Genomic DNA, 24,338 nt, shown 5'->3' with positions numbered 1-24,338 from the left:
CCTTCCAGAAATTAGGAGACACACCAAGTGCTTTTCACATTTTCTGGGTTATCAGAAAAGGTTTTGTGAAAGCACTGGGACTTGGGACTAGAATAAGATGATGATGAGGCAGCTATAATAATTCCTAGTGTAAAGATCAGAACTACTGAAAATGGGCACTCCCACTCTTTTTAGCCTACTCTCCAATCAGTACCGTTTAGCAAGACCTACATTAGAATTTGTTAACTTTGAACTTAACCAAGAACTTGATTTTTCATTTTAGACAGTGGTGTGACCCAAACTGACCAAATTAAAAACTTTGGTGTCATCTTTGATTTCTCCTTCATTTTCAATTAAGTCATCAAGCCTACTGAAAAATTTTCAAATTTTCTCTCCTTTTTCAATCTTACTGCTAAAGGCTTATCAACTTATGTCTGGACTACTGCAGCAGCTTACTAAATGGCCCCTAGCCTCTCTCTTCTCTAATCCTTATTTACCATTACTCTATGCGGTTTTAAGAACATTCATCTGGTGACCCTCAATTTAAAAACAAAAACAAAAACACCCCCAAGATAACCGTCACACCCAATGATTTCATAATGTGTAATGGTCATTCCTCAGTCTGGAGCTCAGGAAATTCTACAATTTGACCCCAGCACTTCTAAGTTGTGTTACCATTATCTAGTACTACCATTATCATTTAGCAACTTCAGCTCCTCTTTTTTAACCAGATTGGTGTATCTAACAACCTCTTAATATACCACTCAACCCTCAAATTTTGGTAATACTGACTTTACATGGGATTAACATTGTGAGGATATTTATAGAATTATTCAAATCCTATGCATTATTTAAGATCCAAAGGAAGTTTCTTCTCTTTTAGGTCTTTCTCTACCATTCTGGCTTTGGGCTTCCCCAGTGGCTCAGGAGCAGCAACTATGTTTGCTGGAGCAGCCATGAAGAGATACCCCACATCCAAGGTAAGAGAAACCCAAGAAAGATGGTAGGCACTGACAGAGGCCATTAGAGGGCGCAGAGACTGAAACCACAACAACAGAAAACTAGCCAATCTGATCACATGGACCACAGCCTTCTCTAACTCAATGAAACTAAGCCATGCCATGTGGGTCCACCCAAGACAGACAGGTCATGGTGGAAGGGTCTGACAGAATGTGGCCCACTGGAGAAGGGAATGGCAAACCACTTCAGTATTCTTGCCTCGAGAACCCCATGAACATATGAAAAGGCAAAAAGATAGGATACTGAAAGATGAACTCCTCAGGTCAGTAGGTGCCCAATATGCTACTGGAGATTAGTGGAGAAATAACGCCAGAAAGAATGAAGGGATGGAGCCAAAGCAAAAACAACACCCAGTTGTGGATGTGACTGGTGATAGAAGCAAGGTCCAATGCTGTAAAGAGCAATATTGCATAGGACCCTGGAATGTCAGGTCCATGAATCAAGGCAAATTGGAAGTGGTCAAGCAGGAGATGGAAAGAGTTAGCACTGACATTCTAGGAATCAGTGAAATAAAATTGACTGGAATGGGTGAATTTAACTCAGATAACCATTATATCTACTACTGTGGGCAGGAATCCCTTAGAAGAAATGGAGTAGCCATCAAAGCCAACAAGAGTCCAAAATGCAATACTTGGATGCAATCTCAAAAACAACAGAACGATCTCTGTTCGTTTCCAAGGCAAACCATTCAATATCACCGTAATCCAAGTTTATGCCCCGACCAGTAATGCTGAAGAAGCTGAACGGTTCTATGAAGATCTCCAAGACCTTTTAGAACTAACACCCAAAAAAGATACCCTTTACATTATAGGGAACTGGAATGCAAAAGTAGGAAGTCAAGAAACACCTGAAGTAATAGGCAAATTTGGCCTTGGAGTACAGAATGAAGCATGGCAAAGGCTAATAAAGTTTTGCCAAGAGAACACACTGATCATAGCAAACACCCTTTTGCAACAACACAAGACTGTACTATATGGCCAACATCACTAGATGGCCAACACCGAAATCAGATTGATTATATTGTTTGTAGCCAAAGATGGAGAAGCGCTATACAGTCAGCAAAAACAAGACTGGGAGCTGATATGGCTCAGATCATGAACTCCTTATTGCCAAATTCAGACTGAAATTGAAGAAAGTGGAAAAACCACTAGACCATTCAGGTCTGACCTAAATCAAATCCCTTATGACTATACAGTGGAAGTGACAAATAGATTCAACGGACTAGATCTAATAGACAAGAGTGCCTGATGAACTAAGGATGGAGGTTCATGACATTGTACAGAAAACAGGGATCAAGACCATCCCCAAGAAAAAGAAATGCAAAAAAGAAAAATGGCTGTCTGAGAAGGCCTTACAAATAGCTGTGAAAAGAAGAGAAGCAAAAAGCAAGGGAGAAAAGGAAAGATATAAGCATCTGAATGCAGAGTTCCAAAGAATAACAAGGAGAGATAAGAAAGTGTTCCTCAGCAATCAGTGCAAACAAACAGAGGAAAACAAGAGAATGGGAAAGACTAGAGATCTCTTCAAGAAAATTAGATACCAAGGGAACGTTTCATGCAAAGATGGGCTCAATAAAGGACAGAAATGGTATGGACCTAACAGAAGCAGAAGATATTAAGAAGAGGTGGCAAGAATACACAGAACTGTACAAAAAACATCACAACCCAGAAAATCACGATGGTGTGATCACTGACCTAGAGCCAGACATCCTGGAATGGGAAGTCAAGTGGGCCTTAGGAAGCATCACTATGAATAAACCTAGTGGAGGTGATGAAATTCCAGTTGAGCTATTTAAAGTCCTAAAAAATGATGCTGTGAAAGTGCTGCACTCAATATGCCAGCAAATTTGGAAAACTCAGCAGTGGCCACAGGACTGGAAAAGGTCAGTTTTCATTCTAATCCCAAAGAAAGGCAATGCCAAAGAATGCTCAAACTACCACACAATTGCACTCATCTCACACGCTAGTAAAGTAATGCTCAAAATTCTCCAAGCCGTGAACTTCCAGATGTTCAAGCTGGTTTTAGAAAAGGCAGAGGAACCAGAGATCAATTTGCCAACATCCGCTGGATCATCCAAAAAGCAAGATAGTTCCAGAACAACATCTATTTCTGCTTTATTGACTATGCCAAAGCCTTTCACTGTGTGGATCACAATAAACTGTGGAAAATTCTGAAGGAGATGGAAATACCAGACCACCTGACCTGCCTCTTGAGAAACCTGTATGCAGGTCAGGAAGCAAGTTAGAACTGGACATGGAACAACAGACTGGTTCCAAATAGGAAAAGGAGTACGTCAAGGCTGTATATTGTCATCCTGCTTATTTAACTTATATGCAGAGTACATCATGGGAAATGCTGGGCTGGAAGAAGCACAAGCTGGAATCAAGATTGCTGGGAGAAATATCAATAACCTCAGATATGCAGATGACACCACCCTTATGGCAGAAAGTGAAGAACTAAAGAGCCTCTTGATGAAAGTGAAAGAGGAGAGTGAAAAAGTTGGCTTAATGCTCATCATTTCAGAAAACTAAGATCAATGCATCCGATCCCATCACTTCTTGGCAAATAGATGGGGAAACAGTGTCAGACTTTATTTTGGGGGGGCTCCAAAATCACTGCAGATGGTGACTGCAGCCATGAAATTAAAGACACTCCTTGGAAGGAAAGTTATGACCAACTGAGACAGCATATTAAAAAGCAGAGACTTTACTTTGTCAACAAAGGTCCGTTTAGTCAAGGCTATGGTTTTTCCAGTGGTCATGTATGGATGTTGAGAGTTGGACTATAAAGAAAGCTGAGTGCCAAAGAACTGATGCTTTAAACTGTGGTGTTGGTGAAGACTCTTGAGTTCCTTGAACTGCAAGGAGATTCAACCAGTCCATCCTAAAGATCAGTCCTGGGTGTTCATTGGAAGGACTGATGTTGAAGCAAAACTCCAATACTTTGGCCATCTGATGTGAAGAACTAACTCAGTGGAAAAGACCCTGATGCTGGGAGGGATTAGGGGGAGGAGGAGAAGGGGACGACAGAGGAGGAGATGGTTGGATGGCATCACCGACTCAATGCACATGGGTTTGGGTGGACTCCAGGAGTTGGTGATGGACAGGGAGGCTTGGCGTGCTGCAGTTCATGGGGTCCCAAAGAGTAGGACATGACTGAGTAACTGAACTGAACTGAGTGGCTCAGTGGTAGAATCCACCTACAATGCAGGAGACATGGGTTTGATCCCTGTGTCAGGAAGATTCCTTAGAGGAAGAGATGGCAACCCACTCCTGTATTCTTTCTGGGAAAATCCCATGGACAGAGGAGCCTGGCAGGCTATAGTCCACGGGGTTGCAAAGAGTTAGACATGACCGAGCATAGCTCATACTTGCTTGCTACCATACTGGGGCTTCTTTCTATTTTAAATTTCTATGAAAGTCATTGTCTATTCCCTCAGTTTTGCTAGGATCATATTCCATCTTAAAGTTTAACCAAATTCTTTCATGTTTTTGTGACATGTATGTGTCTTTTACCAAATAAACAGTAAGCGCCTCGTAAAGGTCCCTTGGGGACATTCCAGTCTCATTTGTTATCCAATCAAATTATTAATCTTAGTTAACTGAACCCATAAATATTAAAAGGTTTTCTTTGCATGTAAAGATACCCATCTTATATTAAGGGTAAAAGAGGACAATCTTCTTGAAAATCCCATGATAATTTTAAGAATTTACTTCTGCATATGCATAACAACTGAATATTTAGGTGTAGACATATGACACAATTTCCTTCCTTGCTTTACTATTTTGTATTTCTGAACTGTATTTCTCAACTTACGTGTTCAAGGCTTGTGATCTACTACCTCCACATAAACTAAGGAATTAATTTATGAATACTAGAAGAAATTGAGAAGGAAATGGCAACCCACTTCAGTGATCTTGCCTGGAGAATCCCAGGGACGGAGAAGCCTGGTGGGTTGCCGTCTATGGGGTCGCACAGAGTCGGACACGACTGACTTGACTTAGCAGCAGCAGCAGCAGCAGCAGCAGAAGAAATTATAAACAACAGACAATTCTGCGAAAACAGCTTAAAATTCATTTAATATTTAGGCCTAAGAAATCTCTTTCTATAAAATCTGAACATGTTAAAGAGACTCTATCTGGGTCTCTAGAAGTTGTAGCCCCAACACTTAAAAACAGCAGGAGGTGGTTCTGGGACCAGCAGAACACTCTATGCTAAAGCCTGCCCAAGCACCAAATAAAATGACACCAGGCAGGCGACTTGTATGAAGTATCAGTCACAGCACAATATGCAGCTTTCTGAGAGTTAAACTGTGCTATTTACATGGAAGGAGATGACACCAAATAGTTAGAAAGTGCTAGTTTAGAGAAGCAGAGATCAGCCTAACCCATACCATTTACAGAATAGAGAATGCTCTCAGCTAAAGTGCTGGGGGGAAAAAAATCGGCCCAGAAAGGCAGAAGTACAATCAGTACAAGATTTATAAAATCCATCATGTTCAAATATAATGACAAAAAGCAAATAAACACTTATTTATTTAAAAAAACAAATTTACAAAACCAAAACCTATCTTAGCATTTTTTTTATTAGTCTGACTTTACCTTTTAATGATCTTCAATGTATCTGTGACAAAAATAAATAAAAGTGCTAAAGTGTTAAGAAACCATATGCTAACTTAGGATATTGTCTGTATTTTTTAAGACCAATCAACGTTTGTTTTTTTTAAAATGGAGATACTGGCACTTTTTCTCTTAAAATAAATGTGTATATGTCTGAGCAACAACACCAGCCTGTATAGCACAGAACATCACACATTAAAACACAATGCCATTAAAAAACAAACAGGAATCCTGAAAGAGAAAAAAAAACTCTAGTTTTAATATAGTAAATTGTACCCGGAGACTCCCTTCCCATTATCCTTTACAACAACCAGAAATTCCTTCCAACCTGTATTCTTAGCCCAGCAGAGTAAGAATAAACTCTAATAATACTAAATTTTATTTATAATACAGCATTTTTCTAGTAACACACAACCTTTCTTCTCTTAACATATGTCAGTTTCTTAAGATGACTTGTTTTTATAAGCTCTAGTGTCAATATATTCCAATGATAAATGTATTATTCATACAATTTATTTCACACATAATATAAAACTTTTCTCTAAAGAAATTTAAAATATACATTCAATGTAGCCAAGTTCCATTCTTAAAAACAACTTTTCCTTTCTTCTGAGCTTACTTCTGCAGAAGACCAGTCCTTAAGGACTTCTGGAGTCTGGCAATGTTGGCATCCAGTGCTGCAAGGCCGTTCCGGAAGTCTTGCTCATCACGAGACGTGAACGTGGAGAGAGAAGAGATGCTCCAGTCAGAAGTTAACTCAGAGTTTAAAAAGCTACCGTCAGAGACTGCACTGCTTTTCACCTGAACGTTGCTGTTCTGACAAGCGGAGGGGCCGTGACAGGCCGCCGATTCCTCCTCAGGGGCAGGAGGGATCTTGCAAATGGCTTCCTTTATTTTCTTGAGGAGCTGCTTGTCCTCCAGATCAGCTGTTCTGCGAAGTTTGTCAGGTGCATCTTCCTTTTGGCAAGAGGAACAAACTCCAGGTGCACACAGTTTCTTTTCTTTTTCAGCAACAAGTCCACTGACTGGTTGTGGTGGAGCTACACTGATCTGGGCCTGGGGGGATAATCTCTTAGACAGGGGTGATTTCTTTTTAGGAGTGCTTCTAGCAAATGGAATGTAAATTGTTTTATCCAAATTATGCTCATCTTCTACTAAGGTTGTAATTTCACTTTCCTCATCAGACTCCCGTTTTGAAAGGGCAGGAACAATTCCAGGGGCTGATACCTCCTCCATGCTCCTGGTATTACTATGCTGAGGGCCTTTGGAGGGCAGAACATTTTCATAAGGTCTATCTGGCACCATGTTTTCCTCACTGTCAATTGTAGAAACAGGCTCTGGATGTGTAATAAGAGTGTGATCTGGTTCTAACTTACTTAGGTAGCTCATTATGGAAGTGTGAGCAGAGATTGGGTCATGTTGATGTTGCTTTTCATAAATGTTCAGAAGTGATTTGGTAAGATTATTCCCAGGCTTGTAGCGAGCAGTGTCCATACTAAGATCTGAGAGAAGCTTTGCCATACTGCTCTGTAAAGTTCTGTTAAGAAGAATTTAGTACACTAATTATTTCTTTTTACCCATTTGTTTCATTTACTTACATATTCCTCTCATCTTTAAAAGAAAGTATCTCAGGCAAGCACCTGGTTCTTAATATGGAAAAAAGCAACTAAAAGCACAAAATCACAGAATATGCTCTGCAAAGAGTAAATTAAAGTAACAATTGATAAAAGATCTTAGTCTGCATCAAATCTAATACTATTATATCTAAAAATGGAGGCTTAGAAAAAATTTTCTCTTAAGGTAGAGATGCTTTATTCTTGAGCAACACTGCAAAATGGTAAATATACTACCCATTTGTTAGTGGATTGTGTTAGTAACTATTACTCTACATTCAAAACATATATGGAAAGGATATTGGAACAATACTGGCGAAAAAAAGGATAGTTAGACATAATTTAATTATCCAGTATACTTAGGTATAACTGACAGCTAGACTCCAGGGAAAGTGCGATATAAGGAAAACCACACAGGGTCTGAAGTCAGACAGAAACTGATTCATATCCTAGCACTATTGCTAGCTGTGATCTTGAGCAAGCTGTTCAACCTTTCTGAATCTCAAGTTCCTCAACTGCAAAATGAAGATAACTACTTCACATTTAGAATGAACATTAAATAAGATAAAATAATAAAACATAAGGGTAAAGTGCTTAGCACAGTTTCCATCTGGTGACAGCTTTTATTAGTAGTCCTCTTAAAACCATTTTATACCAAGACCTTAGTCTATTTGAATGGAATCATATATATTCTTAAATATAGATAAGAAAAAGAAACACACCAATTTAAAAAAAAGATACAAAGAACATTAACAGGTAATTTTAAAAGATTACAATGAGTCAGTAAGTATGTTTTAAAGTTTGACTTTTATCAGAGAAATTAAAATTTTTTAAATACGATTTTTTTTGGCCTATCAAGCTAACATAGGAAAATAAGAATATCCATTGTTAAAAAGGCTTGGAGAGGCAAAGTGGGAGTGTACACTCCCCTAGCAAAATAGCATTATATCAGAAATCTTAATATTTTCATATCCCACACCTTTAGACCCACCAAGTTGCACTTCTAGGAATTTAACCTACTGATATTCACCAACAGGCTGCACCCAAAGATATATTTACAAAGATGCAATTTATAACAGAAAATTGATGAACTTAATATCTTTATCTTCAAATACTGTGGACTGATTCAGGTATATTACAGTCTTACTACATCATAGCCATTTTTTATAGTCATTTGTAAAGAATATTTATTGATAGGAAAATGTTCATTATACAAGGTTAAATTTAAAAGAGTAGGCCATACGCAACACAGTAACAATACTATTTTTGGAAAAAGTTATACATGTCCAAATAAAATAATAAAGGGAAATCTCTGTATCAAACAGTTAGCAGTGATTATATTAATATCTTTGGATATAGAATGAGTGATTCTTTTCCTACAAAAGGAAAAAAACATTCTTTCCCAACCTGGCATACACTGTCATCTTAAACATGCTATGTCTTGAGTTCTGATTGCCCTTTAAATGGCAATGGCTCCAGCCACTTTTTTCGTACCTCTTTCAAGAAGCTAACGAGCTACTATTAAAAGATAAAAAGCATGCTTTAGAAACCATCTTTAAAGAAGTGCTGTAATGAGTAATGACCACTAGTTAATTGAACCAGACAGCATACTGACATTTTTATTTTCATTTATTTTTAGAAAAGAAATCCTTATGTTGAAGTTCCTTTTCAGACTTAATTAGAAATATTATCTTTGCTCTGTACAAAATTCACAATACAAAAAGGGACATGTAATAAGAGTTTAATCTCTGGAAATTAAATGCAATCATTAAGTTTCTCATGTGTAAACAAATGTGACTTACAACTGTCTTTGAAATTAAAAGAAAAATCTCTGTAAATAGAGATAAAACTATCCCAAAATTTTAAAGGAAGCAATACAAGCACCTAAATAGCTACCAAGTAGATATATCTGTGTTTCTATTACATGAGACTCAGCTAAACACAATGATTTTTAATGCTTGGAAAACTGGTGTATTTTCATAAAAATGTAAAGTCCTTTCTTGGCTATTTATAAAACTATACTAATTTAAATAAATATCAGCACTTGTATGAGTGCTCTTAGAAACTATCAGAAGAATATTTACTACTTATTTACTGAAAAATATATTAATTTTCCTCACATTTTAATGGTATTATAACACGCATTCTAGTAAAATCTAAAAATAATAATAAAGATGTATTTCAAAACTATTCAAAGTTGGAGAAGAAATGGTTTAGGAAATTTGTTTAGCACTTGTATGTGAAACTTCTAGCTCCATTATCCCTCCCCAGTAGTCTGAGAAAGGCATTTAAAATTTTTGTCAAATCTCTGAGACTATTTAACACATGCAAAAAAAAAAAAAAAAATACACACACACACATATCTGACTGAGGTTACATGGCTATAGGAAAAAGAGATGGAGTAGGCGAACATGAAGATTTATCTGTATTGTCAAGTGTTGTTGACTTATGCTCTAATGTCAGAAGTAAAATGTAAATTGTCACAGTAGCCCACCTATAGTACTAGGGATATTCCTAATTAATTGAATTGCCTAGAGTAACACCAAACACATTACAAGTCACCAATGTGGGTGAATTTTGACAACTAAGCTCAAAGAGTATTCTTTGTCTGTTTTGCTCTTAAATTTAAAAGGCAATCTGGTCTGAGTAAATCTTAGCATTTTTCTGGACATTTCTTAGAAATAAAATCATAAAATATGTGGTTTTTTTATGATTAACTTCTTTTACCATAAATAAAGATAACAAAGTTTTTACCCTAAATTACTCTTCAGAAAAGAGAAGATGCTTTTCTTTAGAGGCCTTATAAAGACTTTCATAAGAAGGGGCATCCTCATAATTAACTTGGAAAAAGAGTGGTATAACCCAATATTCCAGAAACTCTGACTAGAGCCTAATTAACACTAACACTACATGGATACAAGAAGTACATTTTGCTTTTCTCACTGTTCAAAAAAAGTTTGAGTGAAATTATTCTGTGAAATATGAATGTGGGGGGAAGCAATATTTCTATATTAACATAGCTTATATAAAGTCATTTCAAATGTATTTACAAAACTAATAAATATTCTTTATATATATATAGGCTTCCCTGGTAGCTCAGCAGTAAAAGAATCCATCTGTAATGTAGGAGATGTGGGTTTGATCTCTGGGTCAGGTAGATCCCCTGGAGAAGGAAATACTACCCATTCCAGTATTCTTGCCTGGGAAATCCCAAGGATAGAGAAGCCTGGCAGGCTACAGTCCTGCCAGGACTGCAAGAGTCAGATACAATTTAGTGACTAAACCACCACCATGTATCTATATATCATTTATTCTCTAAAAATTATAACTCAAAGTGGGGAAAAAGTGTATAATTCAAAACGGGTCTTTTCATTTGAAATACAAAGAAGATTGTTTTATATTCAGGATTGCTTTATATTTAGAACTATGACTTTCCAGGATCAGTCAAAAGCATGGTCAGATCTGATGATATATAATTCAGGCCTAAAATAACTGACTTCTCTAGGACTGAAAAAAATCAGTTGAAAATCCAATTTTTGTCAACCACCTCAAGAGAAAACTGAACTTTATAAAAGAACATCATATAAAAATTGAGTGAGGTGGTTCTATTTATTTAAGACATGTTAAGGAACAAAGGAATCTTAGAAATTATTATCAAATCCCTTTACTAATGCAATGAATAAGGTTCAAAGAGGCTAAATAACTTACCCAAGATCCTATGAATGAGGGCTTACTGTGCTAAGTGCTTTTCATGAATGATTTCTTAGCCCTCTTATCAACCCTAATCATGCCCCCACTTTATAACTAAGGTTTAGAAAGGTTAACTATCTTGCTCAAAGTCATACAGCTAATAAATGATAGAGCTGGAATTCCACTCAGGTGTCTCTGGCTTCAGAGAGTTCTTAACCATTTGCTAAACAAGTCTTCGGTTCCTCATCAGACTCCTTTGCCAGGAATCACATGGTTTAAAAAGGAATTTAGCCACGTTTGAAATTTAACTGGAACAGAAGAAAAATATCCTTAGAAATTAGCAAAAACACTGAGAAAAGGATAAGGTTAAGAAGGCAGGTCTGAAATTATTTTGAAGTTTATAAATATATCTAACAAAAGGCATAAGTTATTCAAATAATGTCAACATCACCTGGTTAATTCTCTCAGTCGAGTCACCTCAGCATCACGCTGGCGTAATGTTATTCCCAATATCTGATTTTCCTTTTCAGCAGCTTCTAACTTAAACCGGGAGCTTTTCATATTGACTAAGGCTTCCTCCAATTCTAAAACAACAAAAGTTTCAGTTTCAGTATTACCTTTTAAAAAGTGACTGTGACTACAGTTCAAACACATACCAATTTTCATTCTTGTTGTCTCAATGTCAAATTGCTGTTTATTTTCAAGTAAAGTTTGATCTTTCTCTTTAAATATACCAGCAAATTTTTTGTTTTCATCTTTCTGATTTTCTATCACTTTTAAGAGCTCTTCATTTTTACTCTGCAGTAATTCCTGGCTCTTTAATGACTCCTGTAATTGATTTTGCAGTGACTTGTTCAATGATTGAAGAGAAGACACTGTAAGACAAAATTGAACAAATAATTATTACCTCAATTAAAAAGTACAAACCTGGGGGCGAGGTGTCCTGTCAGGTGAGGAAGCTTCTGCTGGAAGATGCAACTCAAAATTTAAACTGAACTACTGCGTGCAGCTCTGCTTCGTCACCCAGGAGCAGTTCTTTACCACAGGGCCGCTCTCATTCCCCAATCCAAAGTCTCTGTGGCTGGAGGTGCACCCCGTGGGGGAGGAGGCAGATGCGCTGGTGACTGACTAGATCAAGCCCTGAGCCTCTGGAGTGGGAGGACTGACTCCAAGACCGCAGACTACCAGAGAACTAACCCTAAGGGGTATCAAATAGTGAGAACTCACACAAAGGAGACCACTTGAATACAAGACCCGGCATCACCCAACCACCAGTAGCACCCTGTGCAGGACATCTCTAAACAACAAACAAAGCAAAAATACAAACCCAATCATCAGCAAACAGGATTACCACCTCACTCACCCTTGCCCATGAGAGGAAAAACAAACAAACAAACAAACAAACAAACAAAAACTCAGCACAAATCCCACCCTATACGAAGCTTACACAAACCACTGGACCAACTTTAGGAGGGCAGAAACCAAAAGGAAGAAAGAATTCAACCTTAAAGCCTGAGAAAAGGAGACCTCAAACACAATAAGTTAAAAAAAAAAATGAAAAGGCAGAGGAATACTACATAAACAAAGGGACAAACTAGAAACACAGAAGTCCAAATAAATGAAGAGGAAACAGGCAAACTACCTGAAAAAGAATTCAGAATAATGATAGTAAAGATGATAAAAAACCTTGAAAACAAAATGGAGAAAATGGAAGAATCGATTAACAAAGACCTAGAAGAATTAAAGAATAAACATACAGAGACAAACAACACAATTACTGAAATTAAAAATACTCTAGAAGGAATCAATAGCAGAATATCTGAAGCAGAAGAACAAATCAGTGAGCTAGAAGATAAAATGGTGGAAATAACTTCTGAAGAGCAGAATAAAGCAAAAAGAATGAAAAGAACTGAGGACAGTCTCAGAGACCTCTGGGACCATATAAAATGCACCAACATTCAAATTACAGGAGTCCCAGAAGAAGACAAAAAGAAAGTGTATGAGAAAATTTTTGAAGAGATTATAGTTGAAAATTTCCCCAACATGGTAAAGGAAATAGTCAATTAAGTCCAAGAGGCACAAAGGGTCCCATACAGGATAAACCCAAGGAGAAACACACCAAGACACATACTAATCAAACTAACAAAGACTAAACACAAAGAAAGAATATTAAAAGCAGCAAGGGAGAAGCAACAAGTAACAGACAAAGGAAACCCCACACACTTAACAGCTGATCTTTCAGCAGAAACTCTGCAGGTCAGAAGGGAATGGCAGGACAGAGTTAAAGTACTGAATGGGAAAAATCTACAACCAATTTATTGTACCCTGCAAGGATCTCATTCAAAATTGATGGAGAAATAAAAAGCTTTTCAGACAAGCAAAAGTAAGAATTTAGTACCACCAAACCAGCTTTACAACAAATGTTAAACTGACTTATATAGTCAAGAAATACAAGAGAAGAAAAAGATCTACAAAATCAACCCCAAACAATTAAGAAAATGGCAACAGGAATATATATATCAATAATTACTTTAAATGTAAATGGATTAAATGCTCCAACCAAAAGACACAGACTGGCTGAATGGATACAAAGACCCATATATATGCTGTCTTCAAGAAACCCACTTCATATCTAAAGACACATACAGACTGAAAGTAAGAGGAGGGAAAAATATATTCTATACAAACAGGAAGCAAAAGAAAGCTGGAGTAGCAATCCTCATATCAGACAAAATAGACCTTAAAATAAAGAAGATTACAAGAGATAATGATTACATGATACAAGATTACATAATGATCAAGGGATCAATCCAAGAGGAAGACTTAACAATTGTAAATATCTATGCACCCAACATAGGAGTACCTCAATACATAAGACAAACACTAACAGACATAAAATGAGAAATTAACAGTAACACAATAACAGTAGGAGACTTTAACACTCCACTCACACCAATGTACAGATCATCAAAACAGAAAATTAATAAGGAAACACAAGTCTTAAATGATACATTAGATGAGATGGATCTCATTGATATCTTCAGGACATTCCATCCAAGTGCAGAAGAATGCACGTTCTTCTCAAGTGCACATGGAACATTCTCCACGGTAGACCACATCTTGGGTCACAAATCAAACCTCAGTAAATTTAAGAAAATTGAAATTGTATCAAGCATCTTCTCTGATCACAATGCTATGAGAGTAGATATCAATTACAAGAAAAAAAAACTGTAAGAAACACAAACACATGGAGATTAAAGAACATGTTTCTAAATAATCAACAGGTTACTGAAGAAAGCAAAAGGGAAATCAAAAAATTTCTAGAAACAAATGACAGTGAAAACAACAAGTCAAAACCTATGGGATGCAGCAAAAGCAGTCCTAAGAGGAAAGATTATAGCAATACAATCCTACCTCAAGAAACAAGAATTAACATCAGATAGACAACCTAACTTTACACCTAAAACAACTGGAAAAGAAGAACAAAAAACCCCCAAAATTAGTAGAAGGAAAAAAATCGTAAAGATTCGAGCAGAAATAAATGAAAAAGAAATGAAAGAAACAATAGTAAAGATTAATAAAACTAAAAGCTGGTTCTTTTGAGAAGATAAACAAAATCGACAAATCTTTAGCCAGACTTACCAAGAAAAAAAGAGAGAAGAATCAAATCAACAAAATTAGAAATGAAAAAGGAGAGATTACATCAGACAATGCAGAAATACAAAGGATTATAAGAGACTATTCAGAGAAGGCAATGGCACCCCACTCCAGCACTCTTGCCTGGAAAATCCCATGGACGGAGGAGCCTGGTGGGCCGAAGTCCATGGGGTCGCTAAGAGTTGGACAAGACTCAGCGACTTCACTGTCACTTTTCACTTTCATGCATTGGAGAAGGAAATGACAACTCACTCCAGTGTTCTTGCCTGGAGAATCCCAGGGACGGGGGAGCCTGGCGGGCTGCCGTCTATGGGGTCGCACAGAGTCAGACACAACTGAAGCGACTTAGCAGCAGCATAAGAGACGATTATGAACAACTATTTGGCAATAAAATGAGTAAACTGGAAGAAACGGACAGATTCTTAGAAAAGTTCAATCTTCCAAGGGAAGATATAGAAATTATGAATGACCCAAATACAAGCAGTGAAATTGAAGCTGTGATAAAAAAACCTCCCAAAAAACAAAAGCCCAGGACCAGATGGCTTCACAGGAGAATTCCATCAAACATTCAGAGAAGAGCTAATGCCTATCCTTCTAAAACTCTTTCAAAAAATTGCAGAGGAAAGAACACTTTCAAATTTATTTGCCGAGGCCACCATCACCCTGATACTAAAACCAGACAAAGACAACACAAAAAAAGAAAACTACAGGCCAATATCACTGATGAACATAGATGCAAAAATCCTCAACAAAATCTTAGCAAACAAAATTCAGCAACACATCAAGAAGCTCATACACCATCATCAAGTTGGGTTTATTCCAGGAATGCAAGGATTCTTCAATATATGCAAATCAATTAATGTGATACACCATATTAACAAACTGAAAGATAAAAACCATATGATAATCTCAATAGATACAGAAAAAGCATCTATTTTTGCTTTTGACAAATTTGACAAAATTCAGTACCCATTTACAATTAAAATTCTTCAAAAAATGGGCATAGAAGGAACCTACCTCAACATAGGAAAGGCCATATATGATAAGCCTACAGCAAACATCATTCTCAATGGTGAAAAACTGAAAGCATTCCCCCTAAGATCAGGAACAAGACAAGGGTGTCCACTTTCACCACTATTATTCAACATAGTTCTGGAAGTCTACAGCAATCAGAGAAGAAAAAGAAATAAAAGGAATCCAGATTAGAAAAGAAGAAGTAAGGAATCCAAATTGGAAAAGAAGAAGTAAAGCTCTCACTGTTTGCAGATGACATGATACTGTACATAGAAAACCACAAAGACAGTATCAAAAAATTGTTAGAGCTAATTGGTGAATTTAGCAAAGTTGCAGGATACAAAATCAATACACAGAAATCACTTGCATTTCCATATACTAACAATGAAAATTCAGAAATAGAAATTAAGAAATCAATCCCATTCACCACCGCAACAGAATTAAATATCTAGGAATAAACTTACCTAAGGAGACAAAAGAACTGTACACAGAAAATTATAAGACTGATGAAATAAAGACAGTATAAACAGATGGATATATTACCCATGTTCCTGGATAGGAAGAATCAATACTGTGAAAATGACTATACTCCCAAATGCAATCTACAGATTCAATGTGATCCCTAACAAATAACGCAGAGAAGGCAATGGCAACCCACTCCAGTACTCTTGCCTGGAAAATTCCAGGGACGGGGGAGCCTGGTGGGCTGCAGTCTATGGGGTTACACAGAGTCGGACACGACTGAAGCAACTTAGCAGCAGCAGCAACAAATTACCAATGGCATTTTTCATGAAACTAGAACACAAAATTTCACAATTCATATGGAAACACAAAAGACCCTGAATGGCCAAAGAAGTGTTGAGAAAGAAGAGTGGAGCTGGAGGAATCAACCTTCCTGACTTCAAAATTAAACTACAAAGCTACAGTCATCAAGACAGTATGGTACTGGCACAAAACAGAAATATAGACCAATGGAACAAGATAGAAAGCCCAGAAATAAACCCATGCACCTATGGGTACCTTATTTTTGACAAAGGAGGCAAGAATATACAATGGGGCAAAGACAGCCTCTTCAATAAATGGTGCTGGGAAAACTGGCCAGCTACATGTAAAAGAATGAAATTAGAACACTTCCTAACACAAAGACAAAGACCATACACAAAGACAAACTCAAAATGGATTAAAGACCTAAATTAAGACCAGAGACTTATAAAATTCTTAGAGGAAAACACAAGCAGAACATATGATGACATAAATCAAAGCAAGATCCTCTATGACCCACCTCCTAGAGTAATGGAAATAAAAACAAAAGAAAACAAGTATGACCTGATTAAACTTAAAAGCTTTTGCACAGCAAAGGAAACTATAAGCAAGGGGAAAAGACAATCCTCACAATGGGAGAAAATAATAGCAAATGAAACAACTGACAAAGGATTAATTTCCAAAATATACAAGCAGCTCATACAACTGAGTGCCAGAAAAACAAACAACCCAATCAAAAAGTGGGGAAAAGACCTAAACAGACATTTCTCCAAAGAAGATATACAGATGGCTAACAAACACATGAAAAGATGCTCAATATCGCTCATTATTAGAGAAATGCAAATCAAAACTACAATGAAATATTACCTCACACCAGTCAGAATGGCCATTGCCAAAAAATCTACAAACAAATGTTGGAGAGGGTGTAAAAATAATAATAAAGATAAAATGTTATTTATAATTCTGCTGTACATGAAATGAAAAAGATTTCTGGGACATGCTTTACCAATCTTTCCTTTGTAGCATGTGAGTTTTTGTTGGGCTTAGGAAAAGTTCCCAAGAATACAAAAAGAAATCCCTGTCTTTTCCTCTAGTTACTGTTTTTTTTTTTTTTCTTTTCTATTACTTTAAGCTCTATGAGCCATAAGGACAATCTGGCAACATCAGTCAAAACTGAAACAGTAATACTCTGACTCAGCAATTCTATGGCTATAATCTACAAAAACAGTCACACATGGGCACAAAGACATGTACAAGGGTTTTCACTGGAGGATTATCTGTACTAGGAAAACAGGGAAAGTATCTAGATATCTATCAGCAGAGGACTTTAAATACATTACAACAGAACTACATAAACAGAATATATACTTAGTTTTAATAAGAAAAAATAATATTTATGTATTTTGATAGAGAAAAATATCCACTACATAATAAGTGAATAAATGCAAGCTGCAGGAGTGTGCAATCTCATTTTTACAAAAGAAAAATACATATGTAGTTCTACTAGGACTCATCTGTTAATAGTAGATATTCAGTAGGCATTTATGAAATAAATCAATTATAAATGAACAGGAGATATGTGAAAGGAAATACAGACTTTTAAAAAAAAAATAGGATTATCGGGAATAGCACAAATCTTTTATTTTTGTGTTTCTATACTATTTTAAATTTTAATGAGTATCATTCCTACTTTTTTGACAAATAGTCCACTTAAGACAAAGTAATTAAGAAAGTTCAATTCTTTATCAACATTTTCAGAGCCATAAAGAGTTCACAATCAGTCCTCACAATTCTTTTACCTACATTCAAGGCTGCATTCCAGAGAACCAGATGCCTTTTGAGTTTTTTCTCGTTCTCTAAGTTGCTGGTTCAAAATTCTCAATTGCCTAAATGAAATAATGAAGAAACATGAATGCAAGAATCCCAAGCTCATTTTAGAGTGTACATGTGACAGCCTATTAAAATAGAGAACATAAACAGTGGCACCTACTAGGAGAGCAGAAGTCCATCTTGTCCCTAAACATAAGACAAAAACCAAACAAACAAAACCACACTACTGCTATTATTTTAAGACCTGAGATAATTTTTAAGATTGCCCAGGATGGCATAAAACCCCCCTTCAACAGAAAAAGGTTAACTTATTTTTCCTCTTCCCTTTTTTGTTCTCTTATCTCTTCAGTGATTTCCTTGTTTTTCTATTTCTTTCATTTCTATCTCCTCTTGCTATTTTCTTCTGTCTTCCTTCTCAGGAAGTATTTTCATTACTGTAGTGATTATCTACTTTTAAAAGATCTGTTGTAATTATGAACCAGAATTCCTACAAGGACCAGCTGCTATCAGACAACTAACTGCTTGGTTTGTCACGCAGTGTAAAAACTGGGAAACAAAAACTTATGCTGCTACTAATTTCTTTAATAGATCTAAAGGTTAATGGCTTTATTTAAGTAAAGAGAATGCCAATAAGCACCACCTCTACCTCACAATGAACTTCATAATATATAGCTGCTTCGCAAATAGGAACATACAAAAGGAACTGCAAGTGTTTACTTCTAAGAAGTTAACATTAAAAAAAAAAAATCTCTAATACCTTTTGAGAATTATTATCTGGAAATATTCTGTGCTAAAGTATCACTGTTATGAAATCTAAAACGATAGATCCTACCTCACATCATTTGTATATATTCATTCAGGTTGGATTAAAGAGCTAAACATAAAATATAACAACAAACAAACAAAACTTAACAAGTTTTAGGTGGCAATCTACATAATCTTAAGTGGGAAAGGCATTCCTAAGCAATACTCAAAATCTAGCAATCATCAAGGAAAAAAGTAAAGGATTTAACCACATCAAAACTGAAACTTGTTCTAGAATTAGTCTGGAAGAAAATATCTGCTACACATATAACAGACAAAGGGGCTGTAACATTGAAGAGCTCCTACAAATCAGTAAGTAGGGAAAGAAAACATGACCAATGATAAGAATGGGCAATTCACAAAAGAAACAGAAGAGGCTGATAAGCATATGAAAAATTCTCAGCCACACTAGTATGAAGAAATACAAATTTAAAACAGGAGATATTTTATGACCATAGGATTCACAAAAATAAAAGGAAACAACACTGTAAAATATATACATATATATTTATTTGGCTGCACCAGGTCTTAGTTGCAGGATCTTTAGTTGTGTGTGTGTGTGTCTCTCTGACTCTTTGTGATCCCATGGACTTAGTTGTGTGTGTGTGTGTCTCTCTGACTCTTTGTGATCCCATGGACTTAGTTGTGTGTGTGTGTCTCTCTCTGACTCTTTGTGATCCCATGGACTTAGTTGTGTGTGTGTGTCTCTCTCTGACTCTTTGTGATCCCATGGACTTAGTTGTGTGTGTGTGTGTCTCTCTCTGACTCTTTTGTGACCACATGGACAGTAGCCTGCCAAGCTTCTTGTCTATGGGATTTCCCAGGCAAGAATACTGGGGTAGGTTGCTACTTCATTCTCAAAGGAAATAACACTTTTTGTTGGTGACAGGATAAGGAAATGAAATATCTCATTTGGTAGGAGTCCCTACTTGCTCCTTCTCAGGTTTCTTTCACAGGCTTCTCCTTCTGTGTTCTCTGCTTAAGAAGCTGTTATTCCCCAGCAATGCACCCTTGGTTGTGTTCACACTCTGTATGTTCTTAGTGAATTGAACACTTACACGCTGATACCAAACCACTTGCTTTTAATCATTATTGTCTCCAGTACCTACACAGGGCCAGATCTGTAGCAAATGCTCAATAAAAATGTGGTCAGTGAATAACTCCCAAGCTTACATTTCTATCCTGAATCTTGTTTGTGGGTTCCACTCATACCATACATGTCTCCAGAGGGTCTAAATCTTAACTCACTAGTTCTCCCACTACATTTTCTAACTAAAAAATAAAATGAAATAACAATCTATTCTTCCTCTAGTAACTTCCATCTGGGAGGATTATGTTATCATGTGTCAAATTATCAGGCCAAAGCCTGAATGCCACACCCCAGTTCCTCCCCAGTTCCATTTCATTTCTTTGTTCCTCGTGGGTACATAATGGTCTTGTATTTTAGTTTAAAATCAGGAAATGGTCATGAGTTCTAACTTGCCCTTTAAATATTACGGCACTCACTAGCTTAACTGGAACCCCCCACAGCCTTCATCCAGGAAATTCTGGAATGTGCCACAAGGTCACAATGAATGGGTCATTACAGATATTTTACGGGTAGGGACCTGTGTCAGGAGTCTCACATAAACATTGTCCAGACCCAAACGCCAAACAAACAATGCAGCTAGCCATTTTTTTTAATGCCACAAGATGGCAATAAACACCAAGAAAGTCCTGAAAGATCAGTTTTCTGGCTAAAAAGGAATAGGAAGTTTCAAAATGTCCAAAAAAGAAAAAAAAAACCCCGTTTTTGATTGAAAATGCTGAAAAACACTTTTGAATGAGCCTATGCATTCCAATTCTTATTTATAACAGAGATTATGGATGATTCTTTCCAAACAAAGATTAACAAAGAGACACAAAAAATCCTACTTCTGCTGGAAATCTCATATTTCCATATGAGATAAAAAGCATATCTGACAAATTCTTCATTTTTCGATAATTTCATTTTTGGAAGGTCAGGTAAACGGTGGCAGTAGCATGATATATAATCTTTGTCCTCTAAGGACACAGCCAAGAAATGTTGGTGCCAAGTCCGAAGAATTAGGTTAGACATAAAACTAATACCTTTTAAAAAAATTAAAAACAAGCAGTGACCAATAAAGTAAGTTTTATTTTCTAAAGTGGCTTATAAATTAGCTCCTAAAGCAATTTTAAAATGTTCTGCGACTTACCCAGTGTCACAGTGTATAAGAATTCGCCTGCCAGTGCAGGGGACACAGGTTCAACCCCTGGTTTGGGAAGACTCCACATGCCACTGAGAAACTAAGCCCGTGCACCACAACTGCCGAGCCTGCAGGCCGCAACTACTGAAGCCTGAGCACCGAGAGCCTGTGCTCTGCCCTAAGAGAAGCCACCGCAAGAGAAGTCCACACACCACAACAAAGAGCAGCCCTGCTTGCTGCAACTAGAGAAAGTCCACGAAAGCAACGAACACCCAGTGCAGCCAAAAATAAAAATCAATCAATCAAAGAAAAATGTTCTAAGAAATAGAAACAAATAACAACTATTGATATTTCCTACGGTCACAATATCAAGATAAATAATACGCAGAGACTAAGTTCTGGGCTTCCCAGGTGACTCAGCGGTAAAGAATTCCCCTGCAATGTAGGAGACCCAGATGCGATCCCTGGGGTCAGGAAGATGCCCTGGAGAAGGAAATGGCAACTCACTCCAGTATTCTCGCCTGGGAAATCCCGTGGACAGAGGAACCTGGCAGGCTACAGTCCATGGGGTTGCAGAGTCGAACATGCCTGAAGCAACTGAGCACAAGCACTGCATAGCCTGAAAATGAAAGTGAAGGTCACTCAGTCGTGTCCGACTCTTTGCGACCCCATGGACGATACAGTCCATGGACTGCATAGCCTAGACTAGCCTAATAAATATCCGGATGTAGTTCACTTTGCTCTCTATTTGTTACCAACCAAGCGACAACAGATGTGAAAAAGTTGTGAAAAAATACACACTAGTGGGCAGAAATAATGGAAGAGTTAGAGACTGCTGTCAGTATTTGGAAAACAGGGGATTAAGAGTACAAATACAGTGAGACCATGTCTGCTTTCCTTACAAAGCCCTAGGTATCTCATTAGGCACTTTTGTTCTGGCCATAGGACATCTTTGCATGGAGACAAAAAAGTCAAAGAGCAATTCTTACCTGCGTAAATGAGCGTTTTCACTTCTTAGTGGCTGCATGGCCAGTGCTATTTCAACCTGAATATTTCTGTTTGCACTTACGGCTGGAAGCAGAGATATACACATCTCCAGTTCTGTAATCACCCTCTGGATTTCTGAATCTTCTATAAAAAACAGAAGAAATGAGTAAACACAGTATTATAAATTGCTGTTTTGATAAGATTATTCACATGTATTACTAAAAAAGAAAACATTTCACATATATACATATGTACTATAAACAAACTCAACTCAGTTATTTATGAATTTATTATACAAATCCTATTTTCCTTTTTCCTGCAGTCTGCACTTCCTTATTGAGAAGAATTCTAAAGATTTATGTTAAGTCACAGAATTATTATATCAGTGATTTTTTTTTCAGTTAAAGTGTCTAGTAGGAAGATGGTTTATATATATATCTCCTAGTCCACATGTTCCTATAATTACTAAAGGGTTTCTTATAATTGATTATAGTATTAACAACACAACCTTTGATCCTGGCATAAGCAAATAATTCACTTCTGGTGATTCATTTTGGAAATATATTGAGGGAGGGTCTACTAAGATAAGGTTTTATTATTTAATTTTATAAAGTAAATTTAACACAACCGGCTACACTTCATTTGATGCAGCATCAAAAGCAGTATCATTTTTGTCATTGACTGTGGGGAGTGGATGATTTGGGAGGTGGCAAAAAGATACAGGTAGAAGGTAGATTTTAGATCTCTTGTCCTTTTATTTTTGTTCATTTTTATTCAGATTTTCTGTAAACTGCTAGAGAAATGGTACAGATGAATTTATTTGCAAAGCAGAAATAGAGTCACAAATGTAGCAAAAAAGCTTATGGCCAGCAAAGAGGGAGAAGGTGGGATGAACTGGGAGATGAGGGTTGATATACGTATAGTACTGTGTAAAAAACAGATCACTAATGAGAACCTATGGTACAGCACAGGGAATCCTACTTGATCTATGGTGACCTAAACAGGAAGAAAATTTTTAAAGAGTGGATATATGTATACATACAACTGATGCACTTTGCTTTACGGGAGAAACTCATACAACATTGTAAAGCAGCTATACTTCAATTAAACAAAAATTTCTGGGAAATGAAAACATTTAATAAATATAATATTAACTGTCTGATATCCAAAAGAGATAAAGTATTCAGCTACAAAAAGTTAATCAATTCCACAAGTATTTTAACACCTTAATGGAAAGTTTACATGCATACAGTAATTGTGCCCAATTACAGAGCAGAATGCTCTGTAGAGGGGTTTTTGCATGAAAGCATTAGAAGCAGAGACCTGGGCTCCACCATTTTCCTGCAATGTACCTTAGTCAAATTACTTAATTCTTGAAGCCTAGGTTTCTTCATGGTTAAATGGATAACAACAGTACCTCATGGGGTTGCTGAGAGGATTAAATGAAATACTGTTCTCCAAGCCTCAGTTTCCTCGTCTGTAAAATGGGGACAATAATAGTACCTCATAGTGTTGCTGTGAGGATTAAATGAAATAATGCATATAAAACACTTAGCACAGTGCTGGGCACATGCTAGGTGCTCAATAAGTGATAGCTAATATTACTACTATTATAATTGTTACCAATGATTAAGTATTTACTTAAGAGCATAATAATGAATTAACAGTCTGAAAATACAGGAGATTTTAATATACTGAACCACAGGATTAATAGTGCTACATCCTAATAATACAGATAAATTTTAAGATACTGAACCACAGGATTAATAGTGCTACATCCTAATACAGATAAATTTTAAGATTTGGTAACTTTTTTGTCAGACTGCAAATATGAGGTACTCAATTAGAACTTCCATAATCAATTACTGTGTTTTCTAGATGACAAATGTGTAACTAACTCCAAGTGAAAGTCATTATTCAGAATATACATACATAATGAAAATGAATACAACCTGGCTCATAACTCCACCCAAGATATTTTTTTTGATTAATTAAAATATCTTAAGAGTGAACTGAAAAGGGCATCAGAAGATTTAGGTTCCTTCTCAAAGTGAGATTTGTTAAACATTGTAACAGTTATTAAATAAATGATGAGAGGAAAACTTTTACATCTTTTTAAAGTAGGAAACATTATCACTCTGTTCTAGGGAGTTAAC

At 36.6% G+C, this 24,338-nt stretch overlaps 1 protein-coding gene across 13 annotated transcripts in view; it reads right to left on the bottom strand.

Moving 5' to 3' along the window:
- Positions 1-5,050: 5,050 nt before the first annotated feature.
- CCDC14 (coiled-coil domain containing 14) overlaps positions 5,051-24,338 on the bottom strand; it is a 40,204-nt gene continuing 20,916 nt past the window's right edge. For 4 of the 13 annotated variants that reach the window (XR_015164477.1, XM_086402706.1, XM_086402696.1 and 1 more), the window contains 6 exons: positions 22,185-22,326; positions 21,703-21,814; positions 18,158-18,240; positions 11,578-11,796; positions 11,373-11,505; positions 5,051-7,155 (listed from right to left, as the gene is read on the bottom strand). Coding sequence is in view for 11 of the 13 variants with exons in the window: in XM_086402706.1 (XP_086258832.1) it covers positions 6,234-7,155; positions 11,373-11,505; positions 11,578-11,796; positions 18,158-18,240; positions 21,703-21,761 (1,416 nt within the window). In the remaining 2 variants the exon portion in view is untranslated. Of the gene's footprint in view, positions 7,156-8,842; positions 11,230-11,372; positions 11,506-11,577; positions 11,797-18,157; positions 18,241-21,702; positions 21,815-22,184; positions 22,327-24,338 lie in introns of those variants that run through there. The other 9 variants (XM_086402612.1, XM_086402654.1, XM_086402633.1 and 6 more) reach the window with 4 other exon arrangements.

This window comes from Bos grunniens, chromosome 1, assembly GCF_055505025.1.
Source record: "Bos grunniens cultivar Pamir isolate PY7600 chromosome 1, Bosgru_T2T1.0, whole genome shotgun sequence".
NCBI lineage: Eukaryota > Metazoa > Chordata > Mammalia > Artiodactyla > Bovidae > Bos > Bos grunniens.
Note: the sequence above shows the minus strand (reverse complement) of the source record. Positions and strands in the feature narration are given on the sequence as shown.